At 42.5% G+C, this 21,462-nt stretch overlaps 2 protein-coding genes across 3 annotated transcripts in view; one reads left to right on the top strand and one right to left on the bottom strand.

Annotated features, from left to right (window-relative positions):
• samd11 (sterile alpha motif domain containing 11) overlaps positions 1-17,326 on the top strand; it is a 65,683-nt gene extending 48,357 nt beyond the window's left edge. Inside the window, 6 exon segments of the mRNA XM_051949122.1 lie at positions 4,569-4,684; positions 4,975-5,053; positions 5,511-6,301; positions 13,663-13,796; positions 15,195-15,305; positions 15,559-17,326. Of these exon segments, the coding sequence (XP_051805082.1) occupies positions 4,569-4,684; positions 4,975-5,053; positions 5,511-6,301; positions 13,663-13,796; positions 15,195-15,305; positions 15,559-15,843 (1,516 nt within the window). The 3' untranslated portion in view covers positions 15,844-17,326.
• A 1,523-nt stretch (positions 17,327-18,849) lies between these two features.
• noc2l (NOC2-like nucleolar associated transcriptional repressor) overlaps positions 18,850-21,462 on the bottom strand; it is a 74,060-nt gene continuing 71,447 nt past the window's right edge. For both annotated transcript variants that reach the window (XM_051949123.1, XM_022192651.2), the window contains exon 18: positions 18,850-19,151. In XM_051949123.1, the coding sequence (XP_051805083.1) occupies positions 19,015-19,151 (137 nt within the window). In that variant the 3' untranslated portion in view covers positions 18,850-19,014. The remainder of the gene's footprint in view (positions 19,152-21,462) is intronic.

Genomic DNA, 21,462 nt, shown 5'->3' on the forward strand with positions numbered 1-21,462 from the left:
TACCGAGTTAATCACCTGCCAGTTCGCATCAGCACACCACTGCGCTTTTCCTTTTCACTCTCGCACCCGTTCCCAGCTTCCTCGTCCGGATCCCGTCTCTTGGTGTTTTTCAGCGTGCGAGCATGTGCATCTCCACATGCATGGCTAAACTAAGGATCCAATAACCTCTTGGCTACCACTGTGGAGTTGCACGCCTGCACGCCAGCGCTTCCTCCCTCCTCTCCCCCCCGCCAGCGCTGGCCCCTGCGCCTCCCAAACAAAGCCGGGGGCAGCGGGAGTGGGCGGGTAATTGCTTGTCGATTATTTATGTGGCGCGGGGAGAGGTGGGGGATCGATAATGGGCCGGCGGTGCGGCAGCGGGGGGTGTGTGTTTGTGTGTGTGTGTGTGTGAGAGAGAGAGAGACGGAGAGGGGTGGTTGGTGAAGGGTAGGAGGAGGGGGGGGGGGGGGTAAGCAGGAAGCAGAGCGGCCAGGCGCTGTGTGGTGCAGCTCTGGGAGGCTGTGGGGGTGTATATATTTTGTGTGTTGAGGCGAGGATGGAGGGGAGGGGAGGCGAGGCGACCGAGTGTTCGCGTGTGTTTGTTTGTTCCATTTTTCAAGCTGGCGGCCTGCATGCGTGCTCATCTGTGCGGACTGAATTTGGGTTTGTTTGTGTGAATATGTCTGCTAATTTGTGCGCCTATATGCGTACGCTGAGGCAGGGGGAGGCCAGTGGTGCAGCATGAATGCACTCAGCGAGCCGCGGCCGTTCTCCGACAGCACAGAGTAATTAGCCACATAGGACCGGGGAGAGTTAACTAGGCCTCAGCCTCTTCCTTCCTACATCCATCCATCTATCCATATCTGCCTCACTCTGTCCTGCTTCCTTTAACCCTTCACTCTCAATATGTTGGAGTGAATGAAAACAGAAGGAGGTGCTAATATAAACATGTTGCCATCACGTGTGCCATGTTCCAAATGAGAGAGAAACGAGCAACAGACAAAGATGGTACAAACTCTAAATGATAGTGCACCGTATGTGCTCTTATATATGCACATATGAGCAAAAGTATGTGGACACAGTTTGAGTTTTGTCTAGGTTTCCCACTCCCTGTTGAAGGAAATATTAATGACAACAGTTTATTGAAGCCCCTCTTCTATATAGATTTGTTTTCCTCATCGTGCTCCAAACTCTCCTTACAAAACCTTCCCAGATGAGTGCAGGTTGTTGTAGCAGCAAATTAACGGCAATAAACTTAAAATATCACATTTAACAATATCACACGGGTGTAATGTCCACATACTTTAGGGTATGTATCGCACATGTGTGTCCAAAAACTGCACCAACCACCCAGAAAACACACAGAACCTCAGAAAACGAAGATGTGAAAATGTAGCGAGTGCAAACCGATGAGAAAATTAAAATTGAGATAATTGGTGAGTAAAAGCAAAAAAAGCGATAAAATAAAAAGCGTGGCCGAGGAAGTGAGTTAGAGATGGAAGCTCTCCCCTCTCTCTCCCGCTCTAACTCTCTCTGTGGCTCACCTTTCCATCGACCCCTCATCATTGATTATCTGGGGCCCATTAGGGCCCATTGTTAAAAACAAATCATTAGGGCTGCTCGATGGGCTTAGAGCCTGGCGCTCCATTTGTCTGGCCTTAAATGGCACTAAGCTCACCAAGCATCTGCAAGGCAAATAGGGGGAGCGATGCAGGAAAGCAAAGAGAGAGGGGAGGAAAAGGGGAAAACATGGGAGCTTAAAACGGGGATGAAGAGAGGGAAACGAAAGAGGAAGAGGGGAGATGGCGAGATGACAAAGTGATGGAGAGAGAGATGAACCAAAATAGGGAGTGAGGAGATCGAGAGAGTGTGAGATAAGGGGATTGAGCGAGCGAGGGAGGGAGGGAGGGAGAGAGAGAGAGAGAGCAAGCGTGGAGGGAGCCTCATCCATTTTAATGAGCTTCCTGTGTAAATGTGTTCCTGCGGAGAAGGAGCCGAAGGCGGCCGCGCGGCGCTCCTAATCCCCCCACGCTCCAGTCATTAAGGGCAGCCCTGTCACACACACTTACACAGACGCACCTACACACACACACACACACACACACACACACACACACACACACACACAGACTGGGCTGCTGCGGGACGGGACCGCTGTCGCCACTCTGACAGGTCGCCACACACCAGTGAATTCCCCAGGAGCCCCTGGCCTCACTGCAGGCAGAGACTGAGAGACAGCAGCAACACACACACACACACACACACACACACACACACACACACACACACAGCACAAAATACAGTCATATAATATATTTTTTGGCGTGATTATGAGTCCACCTTGCATTTGTGCATCTGCCTGTTTTCAGCGTCATTCAAAAACTAGGTGAGTGTTTTCGCCTCTTCTTTTTATAGCATGTCAGTGGTTTGCCAACAAAAAGCAGAGATGGTGCAAAAAGAAAAACCACACTGAGAAAGACAGACGTTAACACACAAACACGCACACACACACACACACACACACATACACACAGCCCCAGAGCAAAACGACTAATGTCTGCCACTCCTCCCTCAAAATTGCCTCCTATAAAAGGAGGAAGAGAGGGAGCGATGGAGGAAGGGAGTGGAGGGGAGTGTCAGACGCACACTCTTTCTCTCCTCTCTCTCTCTCACTCCCCGTGATTAGGCCTAATTATGGTGGCGCAGACGCCTGGCAGCCCCAGTCATGCAGCTTTAATTGACCGTTATTCATCTGCGGGCTAACGCTAGGCAAGGGTAGGCGGCGCGAGGAGAGGGGAAGAAAGAGGGAATATCAGAAAAGGAGGGGTGGGTGAGCGTGAAGGGAGTTTGGCATGCGGGAGCCGTGGCGGGGGTGGATGGGAGTTTTGCGGGCGCTTTAGCGTAGCCTAGTGGAACTGCGCGTCGCAAGGCTAATTGCTAGCCCTGAGGGATTAGGCCAGGTGATTACACACGGGGCGGTGTAATTACATAAGCAGCGGCTAGCAGGGCCCCGGCTCGCGGCTCCAGGGTCACGCGCCACAGCCCTCACCCAAGATTAATTGGAGCTGCCACTGGAGTGCGAGGCACTGCCGGAGAGAGCGGTTATACGATTAGCATTAACATTTCAGCGGCGGAGTCGATCGATGGATGGCTCCCCTCCCCACCCCCACCCCCTCCACAGACGCACACCTCCCTCTCAGGACCGGCTCCAACCCCCCATCTCATCTCCCAGCTCTTGCATATGTGCCCTCCCTCTTTGCAGCTCTCTCTCTCTCTCTTCCCTCACCATTTAGCGAGGCGGGAGACATGCAGGCGCTGGCTAATTTGAACACGGTTGCAAAACAATATTTGCGGTTGCATGCGTCCCAGTGTTGGTTTTGACTTTGTTGTTTTCCTCAGCTTGTTTCCCATGTATGCCTTTGTGCAGCGGCAGTCGCACACAGCTGAGCCCTGATTGGTGTGATAGCAGCAGCTCAGGAGGAGAGGAGAGGTGTGGGTAGGAAGCCGGAGAGGGAGCTCACCAACAGCCCTGGAAACAGCTGTGGTCTGGCATCATCATCCACTCCCGGGCTTAGGGTCAGAGGGTCGGAGTGCATAATCCTCGCTCCTCTGGCAGATTCTTCAGTGCTTCTTCAAAACCCCTGAAGATGTGCACGCAAGAGTGAAAATGGAAGGATTACAGGGGAGAAAAAGGAAGTGGGAAGACGAGGTTGGGATAAACAGACAGGATGAAGAGGGGAGAGAAAAAAACACAGCGAGAGGCAAAGTGGAGGAAAATCTGAGCAAGGCAGATTTTCAGAGGTTGTGAAGGAGTTAGAGAGACGGGAGTGAAGACCATGAAAGAAAAAAAAAGATGGGCAAGACAAGAAGAAGAGGGAGAAAGGTGAGAGGCACCTTTCCCCCTCGAGGAGGACAAAAGATGAAGCCAATAATAGAGAGGCCTTTTCAGAAGTAGAGGTTGCAGGACGCTCCATCCTTTCACCAGCTTCAATGCGGCCCAGAGAGGGAGAGAGGGAGGGAAACGGGGAGAAGGGCGTTTAAAAAAAATGGGAGAGAAAAGAGGAGGGATGAGTGTTAATTAGAAGGTCCTTCAGCCCATGGCCCCGGTCAAGACGCAGGGGCCGCCCCAGCTGTCGGAGCATGACACACTGGCATTGTGCATTCAGCCCTCATTATGTGTGTGGCTCCAGAGCTGTGCATGAGCGTGTGTGTGTGAGTGTGTGTGTGTGTGTGTGAGTGTGTGTGAGGCGGCAGGGGAAGGAAAGGCTGCAGTCCAGGGTACAGCAATGGCCAGCGGCGCTTGCTGCGGCGTGACAAGACTGATGAGGCACTGGGGCGACATGGGGGCCTCTGGAGCGCCACTGATAAAAATACACCGCATTCATTGGTGTGGCAGCGTGCGCACTCACACACTCACTCACCAAGAAAGAGTCGAGATGTGCTGAGAACAGAAAAACTCCGAATGTGAGGGGAAAACTATTTCATTGGCGTCGGCACCCGTGTGTTATACATCCCTCCACCCTTTTGTCATTTTAACTGATAAATCCAAATTGAAATGAATGTTGTCTTTTTTGTATTTGTGTCCACAGAGAACTGTCCCATCCTCCTCCTCTACTGTCGCCTCCAACCGCTCCTCACATCGCCTTAGGGCCTCATCTGCGGCCTCCTTTCCTGGGCATGCCCTCTGCTCTCTGCCAGGCGCCTGGTGAGTGGACAGTTACTGCACAATACAGAAAACTGTCATTTTTACTTTTACAACAAAATTAAGGAATAGTTCTGGGCTCTGTGTCAAACCAGGAGATTCAATTATTTATTTAAAAATTTCCAAAAAGGTGTAACAGTTGAAGGATATTACATTTAGAAGTTTTTTTCCCCTGGTAAACAGATAAAAACATAAAAATTTGTGTACTTTTTGTTAAGTTGCTCATTGCTTTGTGTCATTATTAACACACTACAGGTCACTTAATATTTTTTTTCTTGCTGTTTGTGTCATAGGTTATGGTTTCCTCCAACCAGCTCAAGCTGAGATCTTTGCTCGACAACAGGAGCTCTTGAGGAAGCAGAACCTGGCCAGGTGTGTTTTTCCACTGTGTAGTAATTAAGTGATTATTATTCCAAGAAGTGTCTATATCATCACTTAGCACAACTACTCAACCGTAAAATGTGAGTTTCGTCAACTATCCATAGTTAGCCATTTCGACCGCAAATAAGGAAGAGGACCAAGCCGTCCATCTTTTTCCAACTTCAGAGAAAAGAGAACGTTTGATACGTTCCAGGCCTCTGCTGATTGGTCAGATACCACAATGTAGTGTGATGTAATGTAGAGTGATCTTTGCTGATTGGCTGCGTGAAAACCAAATGCTCCTCGACTTCACTGAGAGGCGAGAGCAACGCTATATTTAATGTGTGCGGAAGTTACCAAATATGATCACTTGCCCGATGAAGGGTTTTGGAGCCAAACAAGCCGTTTTAAATGTGAAATTTTAAACATTTGGGCTGTTTGTTGAAGTCTGTGTGTTTCTCTGCCTCAGACTTGAGATGTCAGCCGAGCTGCTAAGACAGAAAGAGTTGGAAAACCTCCACCAGCGACAGCAGCAGCAGCAGCGTCTGCTGGGTTCAGACCCTCTGGGAGCTCTACCTCCTGGCCTGCCCCCCGACCATCCGGCCCTGCGGAGCCTCCACGACATCCCAGAGGGCCATCCTCTCCGCGAGGAACTGGCCCGCCGCTCCAATGCAATGCTGGTACTTCGCCATGGGGCCGCCACGCCCCTCCTGACCCTCAACCACCAGCAGCAACAACCCGGAGCGTCCTGCACACCAAAAGACACCCAGGCACAGAGTTCCACCGCCGGGCCGGATGCCGAATCCAGGAAGGCAGCTCGCAGGGGCCCCCAGACGCAGCTCCGTCTTGGGGATCACAGAGGAGGAAGAGAGGACAGAGGAAGGGAGGCTGAAATGGAGATGCACGATGAGGAGATGAAGGACTCAGACAGTGAGACAGAGATGTGCGAGGAGAGGCAGGAGGGCGTCAGCGCCAAGTCCAGCAGTAAACCCAGGGACAGGGAGAGAGACCGGGGCAAAGACACTGGCAGCAAGGGAGTGTGTGACAGCGCCAAGGAGGCAGGAGAGAGCTCAGGCCGGCTCAGCGCTCCTTGTAGTTCAGCAGGTACAGAGTCGCCCAGTCGCCACCTTTTCACCCCTGGACTGGGCAAGGCTGATATCAAGTACCACCTGCCTCCAGGGTTCATTCCGCCGCTGCCTGCTCTTCACGCCCAGTCGCTGCCGTTCGGATTCCCCTACGCCAACCCTTACTTTCACACGGGTGAGAGCCTCGGACACACACACACACACACACACACTGGGCTGAAAAGTGACATGTGAAACCCATTAGCGTCACTTTCTGTGTGGATGTCTCCAGTGTGGAGACCTCTCCCTGTTAGGAGCCCTGAATCTGACCCCACTGTGACCTACCAGCAGCACAGCCACGTGGGCAAAAAGGAGGGAGGAGGGGTTGTTTGTTCACATCACATACATGCAGTACAGACACGTTTGTTCACATCACATACATGCAGTACAGACACACACTTGTCCTCATGCAGGATAACATAACTGCAGTTGAAACATTTATTGTGCAAACTTAAGAAAATGCTTAACATGAGACGCAAATCCAGTCTGTGCAGCTGAACTTATTAGTTCATTTAGCCAATAATCATAACATGTTATCACACCACAATTTTGATTGACTTTGGTACCAAAAAATAGTCAACGTTCACTGATTAGATCTCACTGTGAGAAGTTGCAGCTTTTCTCTGTTTGATATCAATGGAAAGTGAATATCAATTTGGTGTCACTGAACACTGAAACAGGGGCTGCACAGTGGAATAGTGCTGAGCACTTTCGCCTTTCAGCAAGAAGATCCCCGGTTCAAATCCCAGGGTGGGCCTGGGATCTTTCTGCATGGAGTTTGCATGTTCTCCCTGTGCATGTGTGGGTTTTCTCTGGGTACTCTGGCTTCCTCCCACAGTCCAAAAATATGCTGAGCTTAATTGATAACTCTAAATTGCCCGTAGGTGTGAATGTGAGTGTGACTGTTTGTCTGTATATGTAGCCCTGCGACAGACTGGCGACCTGTTCATGGTCTGCCTTCGCGAGTCAGCTGAGATAGGCTCCAGCTAGAAGAAAGCAAACTAAAGAGGCCTCAAACAAAGGAAGAATCGTTTGGTGGGGGAAAAAATTAAGTGCAACCATTTTCTTGGAGATAAGCCCTCACAAAACTCTAGAATTTACCCTCTCCCTCAAAACACATAACCAATCTCACACACTCAAAAACACTCATCACAAAAACCATGAGAAACCAACTGAAGGTGTTGGCTCTTTGTTGTCACACATCAAACTAAGGGACAAAAAATCTCCTTTTATAGACTACCCAGGCTGATGAGCACCAGCTGGGTGCAATGAGGACAGGTGAACTGAGTGAGAGTCGTTAGGAGTGCTGGAGGTTACAGACTACCTCCATCTGTAACACTTGTATCATTTCTGATAAGTTGGCAGCAGTCGATTTGTAGTAGGATTGCAATCGCGATCGTCAGCAGTCAGCTGAGGTAGTGTTCACTTGTTGTCATGGTTACAGTCATGCCACTATCTCAATGAGAAGACCTTAACAAATCCGTGAATCCAGACTGTAAGCCGCATCACTGCCAGAATCTAATCACTTGGTCCTTGTGTCATTTTCTGAAAATTTCATCAAAATCTGTGAGTCCATTTTTGAGTAATATTTCAAATTTTGGACGACATACGAAACTATGATGTTTTTGGCCATGTTTGGACAAAATACTAAACTATCATGTTTTTGGTCACATTTTCGGACACATACTAAACTATGACATTATTTGTCCATTTTCGGACGACAAACGAAACTATGACGTTTTTTTGTCCATTTTCGGACGACATACTAAACTATGACGTTTTTTGTCCTTTTTCGGACGACATACTAAACTATGACCTTTTTTGGTCCATTTTCGGACGACATACTAAACTGACGTTTTTTTGTCCATTTTCGGACGACATACGAAATTATGAAGTTTTTGTCCATTTCGGGACAACATACTAAACTATGATGTTTTTGTCCATTTTCGGACAAAGAAATGACGTTTTTTGTCCATTTTCGGACCACATACTAAACAATGACGTTTTTGTCCATTTTCAGACCACATACTAAACTATGATGTTTTTGTCCATTTTCGGACGACATACGAAACTATGACATTTTTGTCCATTTTCGGCCAAAGAAATGACGTTTGTTCTACATTTTTGGACGACATACGAAACTATGACGTTTTTTGTACGTTTTCGGATGAAATACTAAACTATGACATTTTTTGTCCATTTTTAGACGACATACTAAACTATGACTTTTTGTCCATTTTTAGTTAATTTAAGGTCGATTTTCAGCTATATTTTGTAGTTGAAGTGCAAAAGAGACAGGAAATGGGGGAGAAGAACATACAGCAAAGGGCCGCAAGCGGGAATCGACCACTGTGTCAATGATCGGCCCCAATAGACGGGGCGCCTGCTTAACCCATTGAGCTATACAGGCCCCCGTTTTTGTCCGTTTCCGGACAACATACTAAACGATGATGTTTTTGGTCATATTTTGGACGACATACTAAACTATGATGTTTTTGTCACATTTTGGACGAGATACTAAACTATGACATTTTTGGTCATATTTTGGACGACATACTTTGGACGACATACTAAACTATGATGTTTTTGGACGACATACTAAACTATGATGTTTTTGGGCATATTTTGGACGACATACTAAACTATGACATTTTTGGTCATAGTTTAGTATGTCGTCCAAAATATGACCAAAAATGTCATAGTTTTCTATGACATTTTTGGTCATATTTTGGACGACATACTAAACTATGACGTTTTTTCCATATTTTGGACGACATACTAAACTATGATGTTTTTGGTCATATTGTGGACGACATACTAAACTATGACTTTTTTTTCCATATTTTGAACGACATACTAAACTATGACATTTTTGGTCATATTTTGGACGGCATGCGAAACTATAATGTTTTTTCCATATTTCGGACGACATACTAAACTATGACGTTTTTTCCATATTTTGGACGACATACTAAACTATGATGTTTTTGGTCATATTGTGGACGACATACTAAACTATGACTTTTTTTTCCATATTTTGAACGACATACTAAACTATGACATTTTTGGTCATATTTTGGACGGCATGCGAAACTATAATGTTTTTTCCATATTTCGGACGACATACTAAACTATGACGTTTTTTTCCATATTTTGAACGACATACTAAACAATGACGTTTTTGGTCATATTTTGGATGACATACTAAACTATGACGTTTTTTCCATATTTTGGACGACATACTAAACTATAATGTTTTTTCCATATTTCGGACGACATACTAAACTATGACATTTTTGGTCATATTTCGGACGACATACTAAACTATGACGTTTTTGGTCACATTTTGGATGACATACTAAATTATGACATTTTTGGTCATATTTTGGATGGCATACTAAACAATGACGTTTTTGGTCATATTTCAGACGACAAACTAAACTATTACATTTTTGGTCACATTTTGGAAGACATACTAAATTATGACATTTTTGGTCATATTTTGGACGACATACTAAACTATGACGTTTTAGTCACATTTTGGACGACACACTAAACTCTGACATTTTTGGTCATATTTCGGACGACATACAAAACTATGACGTTTTTCGTCACATTTTGGATGGCATACTAAACTATGATGTTTTTGGTCATATTGTGGACGACATACTAAACTATGACTTTTTTTTCCATATTTTGAACGACATACTAAACAATGACGTTTTTGGTCATATTTTGGATGACATACTAAACTATGACGTTTTTTCCATATTTTGGACGACATACTAAACTATAATGTTTTTTCCATATTTCGGACGACATACTAAACTATGACATTTTTGGTCATATTTCGGACGACATACTAAACTATGACGTTTTTGGTCACATTTTGGATGACATACTAAATTATGACATTTTTGGTCATATTTTGGATGGCATACTAAACAATGACGTTTTTGGTCATATTTCGGACGACAAACTAAACTATTACATTTTTGGTCACATTTTGGACGACATACTAAATTATGACATTTTTGGTCATATTGTGGACGACATACTAAACTATGACGTTTTTTTCCATATTTTGAACGACATACTAAACAATGACGTTTTTGGTCATATTTTGGATGACATACTAAACTATGACGTTTTTTCCATATTTTGGACGACATACTAAACTATAATGTTTTTTTCCATATTTCGGACGACATACTAAACTATGACATTTTTGGTCATATTTCGGACGACATACTAAACTATGACGTTTTTGGTCACATTTTGGATGACATACTAAATTATGACATTTTTGGTCATATTTTGGATGGCATACTAAACAATGACGTTTTTGGTCATATTTCGGACGACAAACTAAACTATTACATTTTTGGTCACATTTTGGACGACATACTAAATTATGACATTTTTGGTCATATTTTGGACGACATACTAAATTATGACGTTTTAGTCACATTTTGGACGACACACTAAACTCTGACATTTTTGGTCATATTTCGGACGACATACAAAACTATGACGTTTTTCGTCACATTTTGGATGGCATACTAAACTATGATGTTTTTGGTCATATTGTGGACGACATACTAAACTATGACTTTTTTTCCATATTTTGAACGACATACTAAACTATGACATTTTTGGTCATATTTCGGACGACGTACTAAACTATGACGTTTTTGGTCACATTTTGGACGACATACTAAACAATGACATTTTTGGTCATATTTCGGACGACGTACTCAACTATGACGTTTTTTCCATATTTTGGACGACATGCTAAACTATGACATTTTTGGTCATATTTTGGACGACATATTAAACTATTACGTTTTTGGTCATACTTTTTGACTGCATACTATGACGTTTTTGGTCATATTTTGGACCAAATACTAAACTATGTTTTTCTCATATTTTGGACGACATAAACTATGATGTTTTTGGTCATATTTCGGACGACATACTAAACTATGACGTTTTTGGTCACATTTTGGATGACATACTAAATTATGACATTTTTGGTCATATTTTGGATGGCATACTAAACAATGACGTTTTTGGTCATATTTCGGACGACAAACTAAACTATTACATTTTTGGTCACATTTTGGACGACATACTAAATTATGACATTTTTGGTCATATTTTGGATGGCATACTAAACAATGACGTTTTTGGTCATATTTCGGACGACAAACTAAACTATTACATTTTTGGTCACATTTTGGACGACATACTAAATTATGACATTTTTGGTCATATTTTGGACGACATACTAAACTATGACGTTTTAGTCACATTTTGGACGACACACTAAACTCTGACATTTTTGGTCATATTTCGGACGACATACAAAACTATGACGTTTTTCGTCACATTTTGGATGGCATACTAAACTATGATGTTTTTGGTCATATTGTGGACGACATACTAAACTATGACTTTTTTTTCCATATTTTGAACGACATACTAAACTATGACATTTTTGGTCATATTTCGGACGACGTACTAAACTACGACGTTTTTGGTCACATTTTGGACGACATACTAAACAATGACATTTTTGGTCATATTTCGGACGACGTACTCAACTATGACGTTTTTTCCATATTTTGGACGACATGCTAAACTATGACATTTTTGGTCATATTTTGGACGACATATTAAACTATTACGTTTTTGGTCATACTTTTTGACTGCATACTATGACGTTTTTGGTCATATTTTGGACCAAATACTAAACTATGTTTTTCTCATATTTTGGACGACATACTAAACTATGATGTTTTTGGTCATATTTCGGACGACATACTAAACTATGACGTTTTTGGTCACATTTTGGATGACATACTAAATTATGACATTTTTGGTCATATTTTGGATGGCATACTAAACAATGACGTTTTTGGTCATATTTCGGACGACAAACTAAACTATTACATTTTTGGTCATATTTTGGACGACATACTAAACTATGACGTTTTAGTCACATTTTGGACGACACACTAAACTCTGACATTTTTGGTCATATTTCGGACGACATACTAAACTATGACATTTTTGGTCACATTTTGGACGACATACTAAATTATGACATTTTTGGTCATATTTTGGACGACATACTAAACTATGATGTTTTTGGTCATATTTCGGACGACATACTAAACTATGACGTTTTTGGTCACATTTTGGATGACATACTAAATTATGACATTTTTGGTCATATTTTGGATGGCATACTAAACAATGACGTTTTTGGTCATATTTCGGACGACAAACTAAACTATTACATTTTTGGTCACATTTTGGACGACATACTAAATTATGACATTTTTGGTCATATTTTGGACGACATACTAAACTATGACGTTTTAGTCACATTTTGGACGACACACTAAACTCTGACATTTTTGGTCATATTTCGGACGACATACTAAACTATGACGTTTTTGGTCACATTTTGGATGACATACTAAATTATGACATTTTTGGTCATATTTTGGATGGCATACTAAACAATGACATTTTTGGTCACATTTTGGACGACATACTAAACTATGACGTTTTAGTCACATTTTGGACGACACACTAAACTCTGACATTTTTGGTCATATTTCGGACGACATACAAAACTATGACGTTTTTCGTCACATTTTGGATGGCATACTAAACTATGATGTTTTTGGTCATATTGTGGACGACATACTAAACTATGACATTTTTGGTCATATTTCGGACGACGTACTAAACTATGACGTTTTTGGTCACATTTTGGACGACATGCTAAACTATGACATTTTTGGTCATATTTTGGACGACATATTAAACTATTACGTTTTTGGTCATACTTTTTGACTGCATACTATGACGTTTTTGGTCATATTTTGGACCAAATACTAAACTATGTTTTTCTCATATTTTGGACGACATAAACTATGATGTTTTTGGTCATATTTTGGATGGCATATTAAACTATTACATTTTTGGTCATACTTTTTGACTGCATACTATGATGTTTTTAGTCATATTTTGGACCAAATACTAAACTCTGTTTTTCTCATATTTTGGACGACATACTAAACTATGATGTTTTTGGTCATATTTTGGATGGCATATTAAACTATTACATTTTTGGTCATACTTTTTGACTGCATACTATGATGTTTTTAGTCATATTTTGGACCAAATACTAAACTCTGTTTTTCTCATATTTTGGACGACATACTAAACTATGATGTTTTTTGTGAAATTTTAGACACAATAAACTGGAAAAGAACTCAGACAGAGACAGATAGACTTTATTGTCTGTCCCAAATGGTGACAGAAATTCTTCTTTGACAGGCTCCAATGATAAACTATAAGATTAACTCAAGACATTTTCTGTTTTTCTATCATACAGCAGAAAATATTTTAAACACACAACCGCTCTGTAACTGATGTATATACTGACAAATGATTTTCATCCGCTGCTGCTTTCTTCAGGCTCTTTGGGAGGTCTTTTCATGGATGGCGAAGACTCGGCCACAGCAAACCCCACGGAGGACATCAGCAAGTGGAGTGTGGAGGATGTGTGTGGCTTCATAAGCAGCCTGGCTGGATGTGCTGAATACACACAGGTGAGAACATAGAGAGAAAGAGAGAGAGAAGGGGATGGAGGCCAGGGGCAGGCTGACTACTAACCACACAAGTACAGATAAAATGCATACTCCCAACCTACTGTAGTATTTTTCAAAGGCATCTCTCTGTTTAGGTAGAAGCACTAAACTATTTTTTTCCAAGTGAATGCGTGTGGCTGCATGAACGGTCACGATTTCAGCCATATGTGTGGGCTTTTGTGTGAATGAGGCCGAGTTAACAGTGCATGTAGGTGTAAATGTGTAGCTTGTGTGAATGAAACGTTTTTGTGCGTATATAGCTGAATATTATTCCAAAATGAACCATCCCGTTCATCCCGAAGTATTTTCAAATATGTTAGATTTCCAGTCTTAACCCTCCTGTTGTCCTCATTTACAGACACCAAAAAATATTGCTTACTTGTCTGAAAAAAAATCCAAAAAATCAGCAAAACAATTCCCAGAATTTCTAAAAATTTGTTAAACTTTCAGGAAGAAAATTCCAATATTTCCTTAAAAGTTTTTTTTTAAATCCCCCAAATTTCACAAGAAAATTGTTGTGAATATTTTTAAAAAATAAGTCAAAATTTTCCCCCAAAAAAATTCTAAAAATATCTGAAGTGATTACATATTTATCAGTAAAACTTTGAATATTTTCTTGAACATTCACAAAAAAATAGACCAAAATCCAGCAAATTTTGCTGGATTTTGGTCTATTTTCTTGTGAATGTTCTTAAATTTTTTCTTAAACTTTGTCTTGGTTTCCACTCAGGAAATGTTTAAAGATTTCCCAAAAATGTTGACATCAGAAGTTTCACTGTGAAAATATATATATATATATATATATATTTTAAACTTTACAACAGGTCGATTTTGACCCACAGGACAACAGGAGGGTTAAAACCTATACTCACATGGCAATACTGCTGCCATGTGAAGTGATTCCTGCTTAACGTGACTCCAGTACAAGAGATGGTGGGGAAAATGCTTCATGTCAATATAAAAATACACTTCTCTCAGTACGAAATTCCCTCTTATTGGCTTCAGATGAACTTAAGTCATTTTTGCACGGAACAAAACTAGAATTTTTCCCTCTCATCTCATACTGGAGTCACACAGGATAAATTATTAATCGACAGTAACACTTTACATGCACGAACAAAAAAACAAACAAACATTGAACCTTATTAGAACACACATGCCACTACCAGATCATCCACATTCCTAAATTTTGAATGACAATCTTCAGTTTGTTTCTCTCAGAGTGGGTATGTAACATTTTGGAATAGAGTCACCGTTGTGTAGTTTGTGTGCGTCTGGATGTGTAGGATTGTGTGTCGGATGTTTCTGTGTTTGTGCGTATGTCCGGGGCTGTGGCTGAAGCGGCTGTGTCTCTGCCAGGTGTTTCGGGAGCAGGCCATTGATGGAGAGACATTGCCGCTGCTCACTGAGGAGCACCTGCTCACCACCATGGGACTAAAGCTGGGGCCCGCGCTCAAGATCCGCTCACAGGTACACACACCACAGTCCTGCGAGTGTGTGTGTTTTTGTGTATGACTGCGTGGAGCCGTGTGTGTCCGAATGTGCGTTTCCGTCTGTAGGGCCGAGGCAAACTGCTAGCATAGCGTAGCTGATCCCCCTCAACTAGCCTGCCCCACAGACTGCAGCCTCTCCTCTTCTCTCTTCACAACACAACATTAGTTCCATCGCAGGAAGCTCCGCAGGTCGAACTGACAGTCATGTGATCTCCTCTCCGTCTCCTCAGGTGGCGCGTCGTGTCGGCAGGCTCTTCTACATGACAGGATTCCCGTTGGCGTTCCCGTTTCCACCCTCTGCGGCCTTGCGACCCCCAGATCGGGATCGGGACACCCTGACCACGCCGTCCGACACCCCGCTGCCGCTCTCGCTGTCCCTGCCACACCGACCTACCTCCACCAGCAGCAGCTCCTCTCCCTACAGCGGTCCCACCCCAGGGTGCTCCTCACCCAAGCAAGAAAACGGCAACAGCTCAGCCGTAGCGGGAAGATACGAGGCCAAAACTCCCTCGTAGGGGCGTACAGGCAGGGGCTACCTGTCTCAAGCATCGTGGATAAAGGCGGTAACTTAAATCAGACTGACTCCCGGGGCCCCATTTATCAGACTCCCCCCACCTTGGGGCAATAAAGCTGAAATTTATGGGAAAATATTAGCCTGGAATAAAAGACAACTGGACGATAATGGACCGTATCCGGCAAACCAATCAGCTGAGTTTCTCTGCAGCGGCTGCAGCCGAGCAGAATCCAAAGAAACTGGGTTGGAAGGGAGAAACGTGAAGCGACAGAGGAACAGAGAAAGAGAAAAAGGAGGAAAAGGAGACAGCTGGTCACAGACAGCCTGCCAAAAAAAGGAGCAAAGCCCTGCCACAAATGCGACATTCTTGCAAGTCAGACAGTCAGACGCTAGCGGAAACTCTTCCTTCCTTCCTGGGCTGGAGGAAGCTCTGCTCACTCACTTTGTTTCTCTTGTCTCTATCTCTCTGACTGCTCTCACCACAAGCCCTGCAGAGCCCAGGAATTAAAAAGAGACGCCTCTCCCCTCCTCCCCCCCTCCCTCCTTCTCGCGTGTTTCCCGAGGCCAAACAGCAGCGTGGCGCTGTCTTTTTAGCGGCTGGAGTTGAAACATATGCTGAGCAGCACTAGATCTGACCAGCTCCCTCTTATCACTGCAACTATGCATTCCACTGTCCCGATACCAAAGATGACCGGATGTGTGGAATTGGAATTCACAATGTGTCTGCTTCTTTTTGCATTAATGGTCTCAGAGAAAGACTGGTTCAACAGGGGAATGCTAGGCTAGTGCCTCACATGATGGACTCTATTTGAGGTGACACAGGTAGAGCTGTCATTTACTGACATACAAAGGCTTAAATGTTGCTGAAATGCAGAAGCCTCGATGGCGGCTATGGGTGTGTATGGCTTATGTCATTGTACGTTTGTGTTGACTACTGTGGGAGGTAGGAAAAACATGCAAAATTGTACAGAATCATGCTTAAGATGAAAATATCCTGAAGGTTACATACGTGGTACTTTTACTTTTTGTTAAATGTAGTTGCACGAATAAGATTTTCTTTACTGAAAAATGTGACTTGCTGAACTTTGGTGGTACTTTTGTTCATAATTTTTGTTCTGCCATTTTTAAAAAAGTGTAATATTAAAAAAAAAAAAGACGCTCCAATCTCGAATGCTACTTCAGCATATAAATATGAGGACAAAAATATTTATAGGACTTTTGATGTAGTAGATAAAGCAGATTATGATATGTATTAAAATTAGCCCTTAAGATGGATTCCAAAGATACTTTTGTTTTCTCTTGGTTGCAGGGAAAAGAAAGGCACAAAGCTCTTAATGCAAATGTTTCAAATTTGTTATGGATTTTTTTTTTTTTAACTACGCAAGCAATGAATTAAAAAAATGGTCTCTAGATTTCCCTTCAGAAGTTTTGTCTTCATCCTATTTTTCTATTCACCACACAGGTGAAATAAATCCTAAAGAAACCGCTCTGCTTTCCGTTTTTCTCGTGTGTTTGTGTGCTTGCGTCAGACAAATGTACACATCCTCCTCCTCAGGTGTTTGTGCTTCTTCCTTAAAAATGTGCAGGAGGGTGTGCATGGTCTCCTGGTGTGTGTGTGTTTGAGGGGGAGGCGACCCATGGGGGGCACAGTTCAGGTCAACACCAGCTGTCAGAGCGTGAGGTTCAGCCGCGGGCCAAGGCCTCCCTGCCTGTGGGGGTAAACCTGACCCTCCTCATATACCCCCACACATACATACACACAGGAGCAGCCCTCACTCACGCTTACCTTCCTCCTTCAAAGCTGTACGCTCTGCACCCTCTGCTGGGACTTCCCCTCGCTTTAGGCGGGCTTCTGCACCAGAAACTTCTGAATTCACTGAAAACTACTGCAGAGGAAATGTGATGACACAGAAGTGCTTCTCAAATCAACTCTCCCCTTTGTGGCGTTTACGGTCACATTAACCCTCGTGTCGTCCTGCGGGTCAAAACTGACCCGTTTGAAAATTTGGGAAAAATATATTTTCACAATGAAACTTCTGATGTCCACATTTTGAACATTTTTCGGTGGAATAAATGTTTAAGAACATTCACATAAAAATCAACCAAAATCCAGCGAAATTCGCTGGATTTTGGTTGATTTTTATGTGAATGTTCTTAAAGAAATTATCAGAAATTTTACTGATGAATATGAAATCACTTTTGATATTTTTAAGATTTTTTTTTAATTTTTTGAAAATATTTACAAGAATTTTCTTGCCAAATTTGGGGTATTTTTTTTAAAAATAAAACTTACTGAAAATTAGAATTTTCTGAAAGTTTAGCAAATTTTCATAAATTTGAGGATTTTTTTTTTTTTTTTGCTGAATTTTTGGATTTTTTCCAAACAAGGAAACAATATTTTTTGGTGCCCGTAAATGAGGACAACAGGAGGGTTAAATACCTCTTCTGTGTCGTACACCAGTGAATGCGTGCAGTAATTGTTCACCCAACAAAAGGCCAGAATCACCTTCAGTTTCGTGTTGCATTTTTGGAAAACGGTGCAGTGAAGTAAAGAAAGAAAATGGGGGAAGTTGGAGTAGGAAAGGCGCATATGAGCATGTGAACACACAGGCAGAGAAGACAGTGGACTGGGCAGGGGGTGGGTGAGGAGTTGGCACAGAAACAGACCAGCCTGTGTTGCTGCTCTACCACCTGGGCAGAGAGTCTTGGCACAGCATCAGACGCCACCTTGCCAGCCTGGCACAGCACTGCTGCCTCGGGGCTCAACACCCGCCTCTCTGTACCCCCTCCTCTTGGCCGGCCCAGCCTGGCTCGGCCCGGCTCAGCCAGGCTCACAGCTCCCCTCCAAATAGCCCGTTCTTCCTGAGCCTGAGGGTGCCTACAGGTGTGCACAAGCACAGAGGACACAAATGACTCGTTTCAGGTGCAACCGTCCATTAGCATGCACATATGCACGCTTCAGTTCATTAGCACCTTAAAAGAAATAATCAAGAAAAGACGATTAGGATTCTTGAACTCGGGCCTTTTTGTATTTAATAAAATTACATCGTGAACTTATTTGTACTGTACATGTGGAGCAATACAAAATTCCAAAGCAAAGAAAATAGCAAGAAGTCCAAAAATACTGTAAATCTAGATGGTAAAGGTGGAGAACACTAAACATCCATGAGTCTTAGTCATCGTCAGACAGCTCCAGGTCTTCAACCACATCCTCGTCTCCCTCTGCCAGTTTTATCAGAGCAGAGGAGGACAGCGGCTGAGGAGTCTTGGAGGTCTTTTTATTTCCTTCCTCCTCCTCATCGTCATCATCTGGAATACAGACAGGAATCACGGTTACTTCACATTCAGCCACATGGAAACATCAAACCAGGCGGGTATCAGGAGGTATAATGTATGGACATAAATGAGATTCAGCCAAATGAAACAATGAAGATCTACTTTATCCGATTACAGTTGTGCTTTACTACTATGCTATATTTATAATTTGTTCATACATCAGCCTCCACTCATGGGCGGCCAAAGGAGGACTTAAATTTGTGACAAATACACAATTGGACTTAAATATTCTCACCACAACATCACTTATCACCCACTCATCCAAAGAAAGCAGGTTATCAAATTTATTTCATTTAATAAATACCATTCGATCTTTGCTTTGGCTTTTAGACTTCCCTGAACTGATATATTTCGGGTTTAGTTTGTTAAACAGATGTCTTTTTATTTGATATCCTTTATATTTATTTAGCAGAATAGTACATGTTCCTGTTGTGTTCATTCCCGTTTGTACAGAATTTATTCATTCTATGGACTGAATTGACGCACATAGTTTTCATTTCAGGGTACAAATTGCTCATTTTTATGCAAATGTTCAGGGCTGCAACAAATAATTTTCATTATTGATAGATCTGTCTGTAATTTCAGACAGCAAGAAAATGTGTTTCACAGTTTTCCAGATTAAAAAGTGACATTTTTTAATTGCTTGTTTAGTTTTAATGAGATAAAAGCCAACAAAATTAGAAATTCCGATCGGAGAAGCTAAAATCAGATATCTGACTCATGCTCGAAATATTACAAAAACAATTAATCATTTATTAAAACACGCAAATTAATTTTCTGCCAATTGACAAACTGATTAATGATCTAATTCGGCAGCTCTACAAAAGTTTTAGCCCTAGTACCATCCAGCTTCCATTCTAATGAGTCTGTATGTACGGATAGAACACCCAGTAAAACACCAACTAAATGTCAAGTCATTCAAAACGGTAAAACCTCTCAGTAATTGTATTATTTTAAGTTGACAAGCAGATTATCTGCTCCGATGAAAACTGAAATGAATACTTTAGAAAGACTTCACTGAAAATACAAGACACCAAGTAGAAATTCAATGCTACAAAAGTAAATATTTCCATGATCACTGACAGACAAGTTAGAAAAATTGTGACGACAAAACAAAATTGAGTACATTTGGAATTTCCAATTAGCCTAACTGCATGAAGATTTTTTTTTAATGACTTCTGAACACCACAACTTTCTCAGTTCTGGTCCTATGATCCGTGTTGATCTGCATGTCTGCATCAGGACTCCATATAAAAAAAGAATTCGATAGATAAACCCAAAAATCTGATCATGAGACTTCACAAAGACGGAACAGAACACAGGAGCATCAGTGACCAAGTGAAAATCAAAGCCAGAAAGTTGAAAACGGTTCCATCATTAATCAGGAGGCACAGTGAGCTTCAGTGACCGTCCTTATAAAATGACACCATAAACACTCTGCTACGATCACAATCTGTTCAAAAAATTCCAACAGGCAGCTGCTTCGGACTTGGTACGAGGGTTAGAAATGATAATTGATATTTCTGCTCAGATAGTGTGAAATACAGTGGAAAACATCATCTGTAGATGGTGCCCAAAAAGAAACCCTTGCTTATCCAAAGTAGTTTAAATCAACCCACTGGACTTTAAGAAAGTTCCTTGAAGACGTTTCACCTCTCATCCAAGAGGCTTCTTCAGTTCTGGTGGTGGTTGGTGTTGCCTCAGCTTTTAAACCTCTGTGAGGTGTGTCCAGGGCTATTATTCCAACGACCCAAAACCAAAACTCATCTGACTACTCAACGATGGTCGTTGTATCGGTGAGAGTCGTTGAACACGAGGGCCCAGTGACATCATTTCAACGACTCTCACCGATACAACGACCATCGTTGAGTAGTCAGATGAGTTTTGGTTTTGGGTCGTTGGAATAACAGCCCTGGACACACCTCACAGAGGTTTAAAAGCTGAGGCAACACCAACCACCACCAGAACTGAAGAAGCCTCTTGGATGAGAGGTGAAACATCTTCAAGGAACTTTCTTAAAGTCCAGTGGATTTATTTAACTACTTTGGATAACCATGACCTGGATGAATGAGAACCTACACAGACATAAACCCTTGCTTCCTCTTTGGCACAAAAATACAAGATGAAAGTTTGCTATAAAAAACATTATAGGGGCCTGATGAATATTGGAAGCAGACTCTTTCGTCAAATGAGATCAAGATAAATTTGTTGGGCTCAGATGGGACCCAGGATGTTCGGCTGAACCTGGTATAGTGACTGCACAGTCCTGACAGTGAAGCACATA

Source organism: Acanthochromis polyacanthus, chromosome 6, assembly GCF_021347895.1.
Source record: "Acanthochromis polyacanthus isolate Apoly-LR-REF ecotype Palm Island chromosome 6, KAUST_Apoly_ChrSc, whole genome shotgun sequence".
NCBI lineage: Eukaryota > Metazoa > Chordata > Actinopteri > Pomacentridae > Acanthochromis > Acanthochromis polyacanthus.